At 42.8% G+C, this 16969-nt stretch overlaps 1 protein-coding gene across 1 annotated transcript in view; it reads right to left on the bottom strand.

The window, feature by feature from the left end:
• LOC138510277 (transmembrane channel-like protein 2-A) overlaps positions 1–16969 on the bottom strand; it is a 1079160-nt gene that overhangs the window by 271504 nt on the left and 790687 nt on the right. The window contains exon 14 of the mRNA XM_069625812.1: positions 10762–10890. Coding sequence (XP_069481913.1) covers positions 10762–10890 — 129 coding nt within the window. The remainder of the gene's footprint in view (positions 1–10761; positions 10891–16969) is intronic.

Below are 16969 nucleotides of genomic sequence, written 5' to 3'. Positions count from 1 at the left end.
ACACATCACACAATGCTTGATTTCCGTGCTCTCGCTCTACTTTAAAAGCACGGATCTCCTGTTGTCTTCTTAAGCTCTCTTCTTGTCTTTGACCCCACTGCCTACAATAGTTATCTGTGGACCAGGCCAATTTCTATAAAGACATACTTTTTATTATTTTCTCTTTAAGAATCATTGACCCACAGATAGAATGTAGGCTTGCACCTACAGCGGCCCACAAGCCTCATTCCTGTCCCTGCTTAAACTCCCCCCCCATAAAGATCAATGACATAGTATTGAGCAGGGCGGCACATTAGTTTGAGGTACACCTGCCTCAGCCTGAGCACTGCATTAAGAAATTGAGGAAACAAGGAAGGGCCTCCTTACCTGTGGCTCACCGTCCAACAGATAAGACCCCAGGCCAGATCATCCAATTCCTCATTTGATGGCTTGCAAGTCTCATCTCAATGCTTACCAACCTCCTCCTATGAACCTTGCTGGCACCTGGTAAATTGGAACCTGATTGTTAGGATTTTTGCCTGAATCTTCAGCTACCTGCATCAACCATATTAAAGAGTGGGTTTAGGGCACTCATCCTGAGCTGCGGGCAAGGGAAAGATGACAAAGGATGACACATGCTATCCTCTTCACACAGTAATGATTAGACACTAATAGAGAGCGTGTCTTAACTTCCCACAACAGAACAAAACCACCCAGTGATGAATTATCTGCACAAATCCATTTTACACCCTCTTGGCATGTCATTGTTGTCCTTAACAGAGCAAAAGACTCGCAGGTACTCCCCACGCCACCAAAATCCCCCCACTCTACCACCCTCAGACATGTTGACATACTTATCCCATAACAACCATTCCAGAGTCGATTACACTCCCATTCCCAGTCCTAAAGATTACATGGCCCATCTCTAATGATGATAATATGTATCTCACAATGCTGATGCCAACCATCCAAACTCCCAACCCCATATTACTCAACCCTGAATCACAATTCGGAACGTGGCGAAGGCTGGTAACATTTCGCCATGCCCTTCTGACCTCTCATTGTGCATGATTGCAATCATAGGAATATACGGTTCAGCCCCCTAAGGCTGATTCCACCTCCCCCTTGCAGAACCTCCCAATGCCATTCTTCCACCATATGCTACTTCCCGGCTGATGGCCATACAGGATACATCACTCATATCTGATCCCATGATTCATGAAAACATAAGCTGAAGCAAAATTGATCACCTCATCACATCCTAATGCTCCAAAATGATCTATCCTACAACTAATATTACTGACAGTAAACAAAAGGTAAAGTTATGCATTCTTCAACAACACCCTGAGACCCCAATTCTTGCACCCATTTTAACCATAAAACCAGGTTAACTACTATTGACATTATCTACCTCACTACCCAATCTGACAAGTGGCAAGCCGTAATCATGAAACATTACAACAGCCACACAAGTACCCTTATCCCAGATGGAAAATGGAGTAATGCAGATGAACCACACTCTAACACCAGCACATTTACAATGAGCATGTGCAACCATAGTATCAATATGACACGGGCAGTATAAAAACACATTATTTTGACAGATCCTTTTCACACCTCAAAAATCATGGGGTACAACCCCAAGCGAGTGCGTAACGCTTCTTCAACTTCACAGCTGGTGTCAATGTCAGATTATCCCCCTCACTAGTATACAATGTTCCGATGCGCTCACTTTGAACATTACTTTTGCTGGCAAATGCGTTGTCCAATACCATGGCTATATGATCACCCAGCAATGTTCCCTCAAAAGAATGAACATAGGAATAATCTCCACTTTGTCCAGGGGTCTTCAGCGTTTGGCTCTAAAGTTGTTTCAGAATTCAAATACCATTGTGAGGGATCATGGGATTCACAATTTAAAACATCTGGCGAGCCAAAGGTTGCACACCACTCAATCAATGAATCCTACACCTGCTACCCACCAAACCACCAAAAAAGAAAATACAACATCTAAAATCATTCCAGAAACCAAACCTGCATAAATACTAGATGGATAGCAACAATGCCAGCAGGATCTACGAATGATCAAAGAACATGTTTGCGACATTCTGGGGATTACAGAAACATACTTCTCAAAGACCTTTTCTAAATTCTTAAATACCCCAAAGGCTTCAATATTCTGCTGAGTTGGTGAGTTGCTGACTAATATATCCTGGATAGAACCCCTCTTCCACCATCAGTTAGCAGAAAAGTGTACAATTAATAGGTCTTGGAATCTGGCACAGTCGAAAGAATGTCACAAAGCATTAGAACAATTTATTGATATGTATTGAACGCACTGGTGCCAAACGCATACCTACGTTAAATATTGATATGTTGTGTCTTACATGGATGAAACAGATTTACTGATATGTTGATAAATATTGACAATATGGTGTGGACTGGTTCAAGCAAAACCCAAATTCCTTTTATTTCAATGAGTTCAAGCAATTAAGGCTTTTTGAGTGTGTCCTGTGGTTCAAACAAGGTTGTCTGACCGGTCTGGCCCGAATCTTTGCAAAGGAGCATGTGTCAGTGGTTGGCATTTGAGGAGGCAGGAGTAAATTCAAAAAGCTTTAGACAGAGATGGGACTTTGTTTATGGGGTAGTGGAGTATTGTAATGTAAGTCAATTTAGAGTTGTTTGAAATCGATAATGGGGCCTAACTAGATGTATGGTATTAGAGCAGGATTTTGGGGAGGTTGAGATTTGGAGCACATGTTTGTGGGATGAGGGGTAGAGCACACCAAAGTGCATCCTTTGGCACATATTAATTTTGCAATTGGCAACAAGCATGTCAAAATATTCTTAGACACACATAATTTTTCTAAGTTGGAAGTGACCATTCTTTGTCACACATTAATTGCATAGGTAGAAGAGCGAGCATGCCAAAACATTCTTAGGTACATATTGTTTTTTAAGGTGGCAGAGAGCATGCCAAAAGATGCTTATTTGCATTTTAATTTTAAAAGGACAGGAGAGAGCACGTCAAAGGATTGTTAGGAACACAACAGTGTTATAGATGCAAAAAGACCAAACCAAAGTGTTCTTAGACACACATTGCTTTATAGGAAAAAGTGAGCACATCAAAACATTGTAAGTCTCATACCGTATTATGGCGGGTGGAGAGTATGTCAAATATGCATAGCCACACATCACTTTTGTATGTGGGAAGAGATTATTCACAGATTCATTTCATAAGCAGAGGAAAGAGCACTCCGATATGTTGTTAGGTGCACATCCTTTGTGTAAGTGTGAAGAGAGTGCAGCAAAGCCTTCTTATTTACGCGTTCAATGTATAAGCCAAGGAGCGAGTCTTCTAAAAATGTGTAGGTTCTTGTCATTTTAGTGAGTGTAAAGAGAGCATGCCAGCACATTATTAGTAGCACATAATTGTATAGGCAGAGGGGAGCATGCTTAAACATTTTTAGGGACATGGCATTTTAGTAGGTAGGATGAGAGTGTGACAAAGCATTCTTAATCATGATTTCATTTTATAGGCAGAGGTGATAGCATGCCACAATATTTCTAGGCAGATGACATTTTGTCAGGTAGGTACACACCAACATTTTCTCACTTACACATAATTGTATAGCTGGAGGAGAGAATGCCAACACATTTGCAGGATCAGGTCTTTTTTGCAGATAGGAAAAGAACATGCCAAAGTATTCTTACTCAAAGGTTGTTTTGTATGCAGAGTTAGACAGCATGCTGAAGCTGTTGTGTTGTCTGTTTATCGTACTGCAGTTGAGTAACATATATCATGACTGCATCTGCTGCAGTACCCAAATGTAAAGGGAGATGGGGAGAAAGGTATCTGTTGGGCTATTTCACCTGTTACTATGGTGGTGGCAGTATGCACTGGAGAAGCCAGGTAGTATGTGAGTCTGTATGCTGGCCATGCAAATCCATCCGTGGCTGCAGAGCTCTTCCACCGCAAAGAACAGTGGCATCTGCCTCAAGTGAATCAGGAGCATTGGCACGAAATGTAACTGTACATGTACCATTGTCATACCTGTAATGCAAGTGGCGACAGAGGGGGGGGGGTTCAAGATGATACGTTTGAACCCAAATCAATCAAGGAAGAAGAGAGAAAAGAAATGACACGACATCAGGAAGAAAGAGAGATATCCACAGATGATGAACAAGAGGAGCCTTAGACACCTCTACTTGGATATTACCAAAGATAACGAGAGAGACAAAGAGACAGAGAAAGATGGTGCAGACATTGGCAAAACCATAGAATTGCAAGTTCAAGACATGTACACAGGATACAAGCATCACATCCTCACTGTGTTTCAGTAGACAGTATCTGCCAAGGATGGTTAGAAAGAACACACAATAGTGGTGGATCATATTTGCAGATAGCCACATCATACATGCAGATACTCATTGCAGTCATCTCTCTCAGCGAACCCATACAACATACACAGTAAAACTCACTAAGCAGACCACAAGAAGGAGGAGACAATGTTAGGGCCTGTCTGAGCTCTCAAAAATGTCTGGTGTGTGCAGTTACTTGACGACTGAAAAGCAATCCCCACCTATGCCCACCTATCATACATGCATGTGTAAGGGAAGCTGACAACCAATTTCGGGCAGGTCTTTCCTGTGTGCCCCCAGGAGATGGCATCACCCACATGATTGGAAAAAGAAAAAGTTGATTGATTAGCCTCCCACCTCTCTACTGCAGACAACATACAGTTTAACACCCAGACCCACACCTGAGAAGCTTGCAAACTCGCAGTATTTGCAAAGTCTTAAGGGAACACCTTCTTATCCAGCTGGTCCATCGGCACATCGACAATTTATTTCCCTTTCAATGTACCTGACCATAGTTTCAGAGGCTTTTGAACGTGTTGTGAAATAACATAATGCCATGTAAATCTGTGTCCTTCAATGACAACCTTGCTGTAATGTTGGCAGCAGATGTTCTGTCCTACTCTTTTGTTGTATATTGAGGCTTCAGTGGTTCCTAGGCCTGGTGGATCGATGCTTAACTTGACTCAACACTACTTCACACACACATCAGTCCCATGAATGTACAAGCAAGTTCTATAAGGAGGGGAATGCAACTGGAGCACTCTGTATTGTAGAACATTTCACCTGCCAATGGGCATGTGGCCAGTGCTCAAGGCAGGAATTTAACTCGCCACTGGCTCACCGTCCTACATACGTTTCAGCAACAAACCCCATGGCAGCAATTTGCCAGCAGGCCACCTAATGTACATAGGGTTTGATAGCAAGACCCAGAGGGGAGTTGTACTCTGGAAGAAATGAAAGGAGGTTGTGGCACACTGGCACATTCCCCAAGGTTTATAAGTATGCTTTGCAGCAGCCGTCAATGGATCTCATTGTTAGCTGCCCTGATAATAGGTGAGACCATGCAAGTGATCTGCTTCGCGCATGTCCTCCATCTTGTGTTGACCCACCTAATACGTAATGACATGCCACTAAATAGGATAGATTAGCCTTGAAAGTTGAACCACTTATACAGTGCATGAAATGTGTTTGTGTAGCTGCAGTCATACCTCCAGCTCCTTGACAACCAGATGAAAACTGTGATGCCAACTGACACAATTCAGCACTCCATATTATGGAACTTCTGTGTGAACAGTGCATTGCTGTAACCGAGTACTCCACTAAGCATTTCCGGCAACTGGAGGTTGCATACCTAACACAAAACAGAGTGGCAAATGTTAGCCAATGTTTGTCCTTTGAAAAGGCTTCCCTGCAGGTTAGCCAGAAAAGTGTGTCATTCAGCAGGGTGCTGCCACTGGTGAAGCTGTTAGATTACGAATGCAACATGACACAACTTGTGATGCAGAAGCAGAGAAAATAACCATGACACTGTTCACAGCCTTCTGGTAGGACTGTTGGCATGAAGGTGAATATGGAGTACACCCCCCCCCCCCCGACTTCTTTCCTTGACCCAGGGATTATAGTCAAGGTGGCGACGTTCATACACAATATGCTTGAGACTGAGAATAAGGACAGTAGAGCGTCTTGTCATTCACAACAGGACCTGTTAATCATGTGCAAGGATGCGCCAAAGAGAAGTCTAAAAGACTGAATGGAACAAGAGGAGTGAGCCAAAGTTCAAAGAACAACAAGCTACTGAGTTACCCCTCCATGCAAAGTAGGTTATACGACACTGCGCCCTCATTATTCTCAGCGTCTGAAACGACTTCAGGGGGAACCACAATGAGCTTTTCTGCAGCAGAATAGCTTAAGTGACTGTGGGAAACACTCAATCTGCAGTCAGGCTTGTTCTTTGAATCTGGGTGCTGGTATTCAGTGTGCCCAGTGCAGACCAGATGACTGATATCTATGTTCTTAGTGCATGTCAAGAGGATAGCGATGACGATCCGCTGCAATGTTCGCTTGCCAAGCGATCAGTGTGGACATAAGAGCTTCTTCAATTGACTGTGGAAATCCCAAACTTCCCACTAGCTAATTTGCAATGTGGAAAGCTATTTAGCATGGCTGGGCTATTGTTTGTAACTAAAAGAGACACCTCAAGGACACACACCTCAAGGACACAGAGCCTATTTTAATACAAATTGAATAAACATCCAATTCAAACCTCTAATGGCCTGAAACAAGGATGCCCTTTGGCTGCGTGCTTGTATAATTTGTATACATTTGACTTTAGCAAACAAATTCAAAACTCAGTAGCGAATCCTCCTAAAATCAACAATGAAACTGTTCAGACTTTAATTTATGCTGATGACATCATCATTCTGGACAAGACTATAGCGGGCTTACAAAAATCTCTAGATAAAACCCAAGAATTCATGCAGGAGAACGATCTAGTGATTAATTGTAACAAAACAAGGACGATGAGACTCGCCCCACAGAAAAACCACAAACCCAGCCTAAAAATACTCTTAGATGGAAATGAGATCGCCATGACAACGTCGATGAAATACTTGGGTGCGATGATCAACTCCTCTGCAAATGAACAGGAATGGAAAAATTATCTAGAGGACAAAGCCAGATCTCTGGCCAGACAAGGCAGCTTCTTCCATAGGAAGTATGGCACATATTCTTTTAGACCAATAATAGCCTTGTACAAACAAAAAGTAATTCCTGTTCTATCGTATGCTTCTGAATCCCTCATCAACTACGAATCCATTAATTGGACTAGATATGAAGCGCTGTTTTGGAGAAAAACCCTATCCCTTCCAAAGTCTTTTCCTATGGCAAGAATACGATTCGAACTAGCTCTCCAATCCATTAAATCCATCGTTCTATGGAAGCAAATGGACCTTCTTAGAAAAATAATCACAAAAGATAAGATCCCGTCATTGGAAATATTGAGAGAAAAAAAAAACGCTTTTCATATCACAGCACTAACAAAATGGAGTTCTAAAATCAAAACGGAAATGCAAGCTGGCGATATATCTGAAGAAATGTTAATCAATAGACCTCAATATGCCAAACGTAAAATTCAGACGAACGACTGGATCCAAACCATCGGTGATCAAGCCCAATACAAAAGACATCTAAAATGCCAAATAGAAACAAGAGCCTTACACGAATTACCTGCCTATCTAAACATCTTCCCGGATTGTCATATCCGTGACCTGTTCTTCCGATTTAGGCTGAATATCCTACCAACACAAGAGTATCAAGCTATGATTGATAAAACAAACAAAACAACATCATCCTGCCGTTTTTGTAAAATTGCAACCAACAAAGAAACTTTATTTCATTTGGTTATGATTTGCACGGCCTTGAAAGACCAAAGATCTCTACACAGAGACTATTTTGGTATATCAAATAAACAACTAACAACCAAAGAAAGATGGGACAATCTGCTAAGAGGTCAAGATCAAAAGTTAATTTTAACAATTATTAAATTCTGGATAGCTATTAACAAATGACATTTGAAACGAACGAAGGAAACAGAAACAAGGATTCTATGATGCTCCTACTTCATAATGTCACTTTGTCTAGCTTCTTTTGTCGTATTTTATTTATATTTCTTTTTTTTTCCTTTTTTTTTTTTTTTTTTTTTTTTACTTATTTTTTATTCTTTTTTATGAAGAAATGAAAATGAAAAGTTTGTAAAATCAAACAAAACATTATAATAAAAAAAAAAAAAAAAAAATAAACATCTTATGTCCGAAGACTACAACAGAAGAGGCACCAAGAACAGGAATTAGGGGAACAGAAAACAGAATCATTAGAGGAAGGAAATGTGAGTTATTTCATTTAAAATATTCTCGTTTCCTTACTTTAAAGATTAGTCAAAGTTGATATTTTATGTAGGTTAAAGTTTACTTTAGTTCACCTTTCCTCCTCAATATTTTGCTTCAACTTTATTTAGCCTGCTTAATGGTGACATTGTACTGAGTGCAGGTTCTGCACAGTCAAAGGCCAGTTACCAGCAAGAATCATATTGTCAAATAATGTATCTAAAAACTCTAGGGCATAGCTGAACCCAAAGATTGCTCATCCCTGGTGTTTGTTCCTCAGTCTATAAGGTTCACCCTAGCAGTGGTGCCTCATTTATTTGTATTCAGACAGTTAACAATGACATTGCACTGAGTGGTGGAGGCTCTGCTTCAGTCAAGAGCCAAACCCCAATCAGGTTCCTGTGGTCATTTTCTTGGCAAGCTCCAGGGCTCAATGCAGCCCAAAGATTCTAAGGCACTGGTGGCTTCAACTCAGTCTGGTTGGCTCTGCCTAGCAATGGGCCAAATTGTATTTATTCAGCCTGGCTAACAGTGACATTGTACTCAGTGGGGGTGACAAACTATCACAATTAAGGGCTTGCCCCCACCAAGACTCCTGTAGTACAATTCAACTCAAAACTCCAAGGCTGAGCCAAACCCAAAGATTCTACATCCTTGCTGATTACACCTCAGTTGATATGGCTCACCCTAGCAGTGGTGCCCAACTGTAAGCTTTTCTTTATTCAGCCTGATGAACAATGGAATTGCACTGCATTTCTCCCCCTTTACAGTCTCATTCTCTGGCAAGTAGAAGAAGCACATTACAGATGAATAGACAGGCGGGTGAAGATGACTTCTGATTCACCCATGCCTCATTAAGAGAAGCCCAGGCCCACATGTCATCCTCCCACTGCACTTCTTTGCCTGACACTCCCTACTGCTACTGGGGTACCTCCACCTCCCCACAAATGTCAAGGTCTAAATAGTTTCGCGCCTGCTCCACAAATTCCTGCTTTGACTCTGCAGCACACCCTCTGAGTGTTGCTAGCCTGCACCTCAGCCACAGACGCCTCCACCACTGCCACTGTCATCTCCAAAAGAGCCACTGTCAACACCGCCTCAGCCACTGTCTCCCTCTCCTGAAACTCTGTCCCTCCTCCTAGATGTCACTGACTATCTCCTCTGACATCAAGACTGTGGAGTAGCAGTCCAGATCCTCTTCTACACCTAGCACTCCTCTGGCACTCCCACCACAAGAAATAAAACATTACTTTGTGTTGCCGGAGGTACCAAAATGCGATGAAAATAATACAGTGACACAGACAAATGCATGGAATCACACAGTACTCACACAAAGGGGATGTGTGGTTGTAAAGCACTAACAAAAAGCTTAAGGATGGTTATTGAGCTCAGGAAGGCTTCTTGAGTACACACAAAACAAACAAAGGAAGGAAACATTTTAGAACATTTTTTTGCTTTTTTACACTTTTTGAGAGGACTAAGGGGAAAAGGAGACTAGGAAAAGTACAAGAGGAACTTTGTTTTGTCTTTTTTAAATCTTGTATAGGGTACATACATAGAAAAGGGATCAGGAAACATCAAAGAAAGAACAAACAACTAACACACTCCTTCAAAATGCCTCCACATTGTCTCTAAACTGTTAGACACTCCAATATTCCCCCAACACACTACCAAAGTGTGAACCTGTCCTGTGCTCCTCTCTTCAGAGCCAAGCGAACTCCACAAAGTAAGCAGGATGCTAGCTGAACCTTTTATAGGCACTCAAACCTTTCATAGATAGCTGAATACCTCTGATTGGTTGGCTGAGTCTAATTAGCGAGTCTTGTGCTTCCCCAATTAGTACACGGGTCTCCAACCCACACGTCAATACCTGAGGCCAGGTTGAACACATAGGAAATCCTGTAGGAATACTGCTGGTGTGTCAGGACTACCCAGAACGCTTGACTGGAAAGTTCAAGCACCCTATTAAACTACAATATAGATTTATAAATGTTACATGTCTGAACTGTGTTCGTTTGCTATGAAACATGCTTTTACACAAAGATGTCCTATTCTGGGGAAACTGATTGGCTGCAATATATTCCTGGGACACAAATGGATAATTGGATTGGGATAATTGTGCTTACTTGTATATTTTATGTAATTCTGATGTGCTAACAATGATATGGGTAACAAAGGGAAAACAACAGTAATAGGATGGTCTAGAAGAGGAGTGTCTTAAATGTATGTCTGAAAGGTTGTAAATATGGGTTTAGAACACCATCCTCTGGTAACGCAGTTCTGAATTTAGCAGACAAGGGGCCTCATTACCAGTTTGGTTGTATTCCGGTGGTAAATCTGCCAGAATACTGCCAAACAGAAACAGATTTTTGGTATAAGAGGCAATAATCCTTATTGTTCAAATATTATTAGTAAATGCATGTAAGAAGAAGGAGCTAATGTAATTTCAAGAAGTAACTTGCAAGTTCTTTATGTTCATCTCAAAACTTTGTATGGTGTAAACAGTTGTTGTTGGTATGAGAACATTTACACTACTTACAAATCCAGCTTCCAAGTCCCAGCACCAGCAATAATTGAGAAATCGGACGATGATTGCCCGGAAGTATTCTCCCACCAGGATAGTGCCAAATGTCACCTGCATATCAGATACCGTCAGCTTGACAAATTCCTGTAAAAAAACAGAACACGAAGGAAACATTTTCAACTTTAACAATAGTAGCATGAAAACATTTGACAATGTAATTGTTTTCAAAATGAAGCAAGGATAAACATCAAATTTAACAAGCAAATTATTAATCAACCTAAACAACTTAAATGACAACATTTGCAGTCCTCTGAATTAGAGAACCATGCTTCCTAGCAAGTGCAAACAGTTACCAGATAGAAATATGATTCCCAATTCAGAAATCTTAACCGTAATCACTATAGTCAGTATCAGATGACTTATTTCTTTAATTCTTGAAATAAAATACATAATATCGCTACTTTTACCGGTTTTCTATGGTCCGACTAGCGCTGCTTATAAGTTCTTTCAATGCCCACTCTTTTTTCTGTCTGCTTATCATGTGCAATTATCAATGGTACTATGCTTTGCTTTGCAAGTGCAGGTGGATTGAATACACATTTATTGGAGTACAAAGCAGAGCTACTCTGTGACATTTTTTGCCATTTTTTATTATTGGTGTTTGCCGCAGTGACAATACAGAAAGCAATGCTTGACATATCATTTGCAATAACATAACACACCACCACCACCTTCCAACCTGGTAGAGATTAATCCTTTTAGTTAGCCAATAGCTGTGAGAAAGTGATACAACTTTGCTTTCCAATGATCACTGAGTCAAATCACAATGGCAGGTAGCTTGACCTTCTCACCCATTGTCAAGAAGGTTGGTGAGTTTTGGTTCCTGGCAGGGACAAGGGGCAGTACTAACTCACTGCTTTATGTCCTCCTAAAACACGAGGACGCACAGGTGAACCCCTACACATTTTTTAGGGGGCGGCCCACGGGCCAGTGTGACCAATAGGTCATGCAGGGCAGGAGAAGCATAACACCCTCAACCTTGTTTGGCACTTGGGCATGCATAGCTGGGTTACTCCAGGAAAGCAGACATCTTGTTTCGGTTACAACACAACTGGCCCATGAGTACTCCCTGAGCTGCAAGCTGTAGCTGAGGAGCTGTTCAGGTTCTCACTTTTCTGGCTTTGGCTAACCCGTAGCTGGTGGCGGATCTGCTCTCCATCATCCCTCATAGACAAGCCACCCCCGAGTAAACACTAAACTTAACATAACAGAGAAGAAACCATGTTTGGACCTGAACCCTCTCTAACAAATAACACGAAAGAACTGGCGTCAGCACACACGTGTATCTTCAAAACGTAGATCAAGAACAAACCAGCACACATATAAAACATATACACAACATTAACATAGAAATAAATAATACCTAGACACACCGTAAATTAAATAATTTAAAAATAAACACCACACTAAAATAATTACCTCACAACAATATATACCCTTACTATCATCCTCATACCACTGTTCCCAATAAACAAGCAACATACACATCTGAATTATGGGTGTGTCATGTTTCTATTCTGCTGGCGTAATTGTTGGACATTCCCGACTTCACTGCTACACAATGTTACAAAGTTTGTTGTTTCTGTCCACCTATCCGGGTGGCAAAGATGTGTTTGGCTACACCATTGATTTAATAGATGACATTTCTTAATATTTCTCTTTGTGCTAAAATCCATGGCATACATGCAGAGGTGGAAGAATTGGGAAGCATAATAACGTTTATTTCATACTAAAGGGCATTGAGAAAAACATACACATGCAAAACGACTTTTGTGACTATTATTAATGTCAACAATCCCAGTTCATGAGTGTACATTACACAGGTGGAAGCAGAAGTCCGTGTATGCACACAAGACACGGAACACTCGATCAGCCTGCCTAACACTGCCACGTGATGACTGTCATTGGATGTATTTAGTTTGGGACATGGCCTCAGGAGTACAAAATTAATTGAGGTGCAGGTGGCCTGCTAAAAAGACTATAGGCCTGATTCATAGAAAAAGCACTAAGCTTCTACAAACTACTTAGCCCTGTAAACAACATTGCGCCAATCAAATGTTTAGTGCTGGACGCTGATTCATGGATTCTAAAGTGCAAAGAAACCTGCAACGCAAAGAATAAGGTGTTGTGCCCAGAACGTGCCAACGCATGCAAAACGTAGCGCTATCAATCAACATTTACGCCAGCAACATTACACCATTGCACCACCAACCAGCACCCTGGCGATACTGTGGCCCACGCCCCCTAACTTAAAGCAGCACCCCGGAGAAACTGCGTGTCACCCCCTAACTCCAAGCAGCACACTGGCGAAACTGTGACCAGTACTTCATAATTTAAGAAGCACCCCATATAAACAGTGCCTCCTCCCACTAACTCTAAGCAGCACCCCGGTGAAAATGTGCAACTACACATTCACCCCCTTACAGTAAAGCTGCATCCTCAAGTCCTGCACCGCCCCACTACCTCCACCTCCGCTCCAACCACCTTAAGAACCCTCAAGTCCTGCCTCCTCCCAATATCCCCACAGATCTCCTCCCCTACCCTCGGCAGCCTCCTCAAGTCCTGCTCTTTAACACTACCACCACTGACCTCTGCCCCAACCCCATCAAGCACCCGGCTATTCTGACATTCTCCCCTAACCCCACTGACCTCCGCTACTATCCCCAGGCAACCCCCTCAAGTCCTGCCTCGTTCCACTATCCCACCGACCTCTGCCCAAACCCCTTTAAGCACCCTCAAGTCCTGCCTCCTGCCACTACCCCAAGTAACCGCCGGCCCTACCCCCAGGCAGCCCCCTCAAGTCCTGCCTCCTCCCACTACCCCCTTTGACGTCCACCCCTATAATCAGGCAGCACCTGCAAGTCCTGAAACCCCACACTACCCGAACTGACCACCACCCCTATCCACAGGCAGCCACCTCAAATCATGCCACCTCCCACTACCTCCACTGACCTCAGTCCCAAACCCCTCAAGTCCCTTGCTAGACCACTCTCCTCCCCTACCCCGACTGTCCTCGCCCCTATCCTCAGACAGCCCCCTCAAATCTTGTCTCTTCGGACTAACCCCACTGACCCCGGCCCCAACCCCATCAAGTACCCTCAAGTCCAGCTTCCTTCCACTGCTCCCAATGAACTCTGCCCCTATACAAGGCAGCACCCTTAAGTCCTACCACCCCCCACTATGCCCACTGACCTCCGTCCCTATCCCCCAGGCAGCCTGCTCAATTCCTCCCTTCTCCCACTACACCCACTGACATCCACCCTTATCACCTCAAGCCCCATCAATTCCTTCCTCCTCCTACCACCCCCACTGACCTCCCCAACCCCCCAAACCCACCTCAATTCCTGTCTCCTCCCACTAAACCCACTGACCTCCGCCCCTATCCCCAGTCAGCCCTCTCAAGTCCTGCCTCCTCACACTACCCCCTCTGACCTCCACTCCTATCCCCCGGCAACCCCCTCCAGTCCTGCCTCCTCCCACTAACCCACTTGAAAGGGGCCCCTAGGGGTCCCTTACGTCTATGGAAACAAGGCAAGTCACCACACACGATAGATACGCCAGACACGAGGTTGTATTCCCAAAGCTAGGGTTTATTGCAAAGCAAATAGTCTCAGTTGGCCAACTTGGTCTCACGCCCGCGACGTGTATCTCTAGACCTCGAGGGACGCAATAGAGTGAATTACCTACATCAGTTACATATATACAAAATGCATATCATACAATCAGCTATGACATGTTTAACACCTGCCTTTATTGGGTTTCTTTGAACTTGGTGTGATGATGGACACTTCCGACAATTATGACACCTTCAAATATCTATTCTAGTAACAATATGCAATTTGCAAGTGCGGAGGCATCTTTCAGTTGTTGATCAGAACACAGTGCTTCTGTTCTTGGAAGCGAGCTACATACGGGGGTAGAGTCACATTCCAGACCCTGCTATCTATGAGGTGCTATTCGTGTCCTGGGAGCCGACACGCTCTACAGGGCTCAGTAAAGAGGGGCCGTAAGAAGAGCATAGTTCAAGCCTTTAGCTGCTTTATTCTAACATATTCTACCATATAACGAGATTGGCTGGCAGATGCAAAATGATTAAATGCCCAGCAGCTCTGCTTCAAGGTTAGATTCGGGAGGGAGCCGGGCATTCCTTCCTGGTGCTGCCTACGTTGTGTTTCAACAAACTCTTGTTATCCTCACGGCCCTGCGGCCTTGTCCTTTCACGTGCAGACAACAATGTTTTACAGTCGAGCAGTGTAAGCAGAAAATGTGCTGCGAAGCAATAAGAACAGAAAGCAATGAGCAATGGTTAGAAAACAAAATGGTGATCCTTGTTACATCAAAATGGTCGTTCATTGGCAGACTCGGAAACCTATATGTCTGTCATATCGTGCATGAGACGGTTGGCCCACGGCCACCAAAATACGTTTTCCGTCAAACATGAGAGGTGTCCATTTTTCTAGACTGACAAACCCTCCTTTGGCCGTATGCCAAACATCTCATCCATTCATTGTATCCTCCTCTAATGATGATAAGTCTGAAGTACTTATGTCTGAATTTTGCATGCTATTGTAATCATCATCATCTTCATTAATATCTATAGCCATCAATTATTTTACTGTTTTCATCTCATTTGTGTCTTGGTCAGCCCGACCATGAGTTTGTTTTCTTTTTGTCATCATATGCATACATCCCTTAGTACATCCCTCAGTTACCTCAGTGCAAACTATTGGTAGGCAGTGTATGCAACAACAGCACGTTATGAATATTCCAAACACCACTACTAATATCGAAATCAACTTCCATCCCCAAGAATGAAGTATTCCCCAAAAGCAGGACTCTATTCCCCAGCTTCCTTCTCCAGTAGGGAGTTTGGAGCTTAGGACATGCATTTTCTTTATCGCTTCAAAGATTGTAGGGGAATAGTCATCTGCGTACACAACACGCTGATCCCACTATTTTGCAAATTCCCCCACGATCAACCAGAATCACATCGAGAGCCATTCTATTTTGCAGTGTCATCAACCTGATTCCTTTTTCTTCCAACGTCATGTTAAATAATAAATCTGTCGTTGTGTTTATGGTATTTTTTTGTATCCTGGACAGCTGCCTTATGTTATAGGAGTTCACTATTTGGGACAAAAATGGAATTAATGTTTTTGCTACGTCAGTCGTTATCAGAACGCCTTCGCTACTCCTTTTGGCTCTAGATCTGGATAGTCTGGCCATGTCTGCTGTTTCTAAGAGGAACACTCCTGGGAACAGTAGACCTAGGTAACATGTACCTCCCCAGTTTCTGGGCAACCAAGGATTTGCTTTCTCTCCACATATAAAATAAACTGGATCTCCCACATATACTGGTTCTATTTCCCATTTTAATACCACTGTATTCATGCATCCAGTAAATGTTCCGACTGAATAGGAGCCTTTCTTTTTTAAACAAAAACGGACAGTTCTTGGGTTATAATTCACAGTGTAAGAAGGGGGAACTGCATCTTTGTTCCTCTGTTCTCATAATATTGGGCCATGTGTAATACTTCACCCAGCGTTTTTGCTTGTTATGCACTCTCTGATGTCATTATTAGGTTCTGGATTGGAAGTTTTAACCCCCTCAAATGTTTGTCAACAAATAACCTCTTTCCCGCTTCCGAGCTGACATCCTGCCCACTGAAGTCTGTAAATACTTCTTCAAACCTGTTAAAATAATCTGTAGCTAACTCATCCTTACCTTGTACACATGCAGTCAATTTGTCCCATTGAATTCTTTTCTCTGGGACGATTTCTTTTAATTTCTGTACTATGCATGCTGGTAATGATACCAGGTTCGGTCCCAGTGTTCCTCCAACCGCTTTATTCCTGTCTTCTATTATCAAGTCCGCCCATGTGGCGCCATAGGCCGTTACGTCATCCACCTTTCTTATTTGCTTCCATATGTCTGTTGGCAGGATCACTGGGAATATTAGGTCTATGTCACCCATGGTAAGCACGGATAATTGCAGGCAGGACTATACTTCCTTGTAAAACCCTGCAGGATTCTTTCTTATATCAGGAATCGTCTGCTTTATGTTGTTCACCTCCTGTCTGGAAAATGGGACATGCACATATTGGGCAGTATAATGGGCTGGTGTTACCTGCGCCGCTACGTTGCCCGCTGCGGGAACCTCTA

The sequence above is a fragment of the Ambystoma mexicanum genome, chromosome 6p, assembly GCF_040938575.1.
Source record: "Ambystoma mexicanum isolate Mex_15411 chromosome 6p, UKY_AmexF1_1, whole genome shotgun sequence".
NCBI lineage: Eukaryota > Metazoa > Chordata > Amphibia > Caudata > Ambystomatidae > Ambystoma > Ambystoma mexicanum.
The sequence above is the reverse complement of the archived record's forward strand: the minus strand, read 5'-3'. Positions and strand labels throughout refer to the sequence as shown.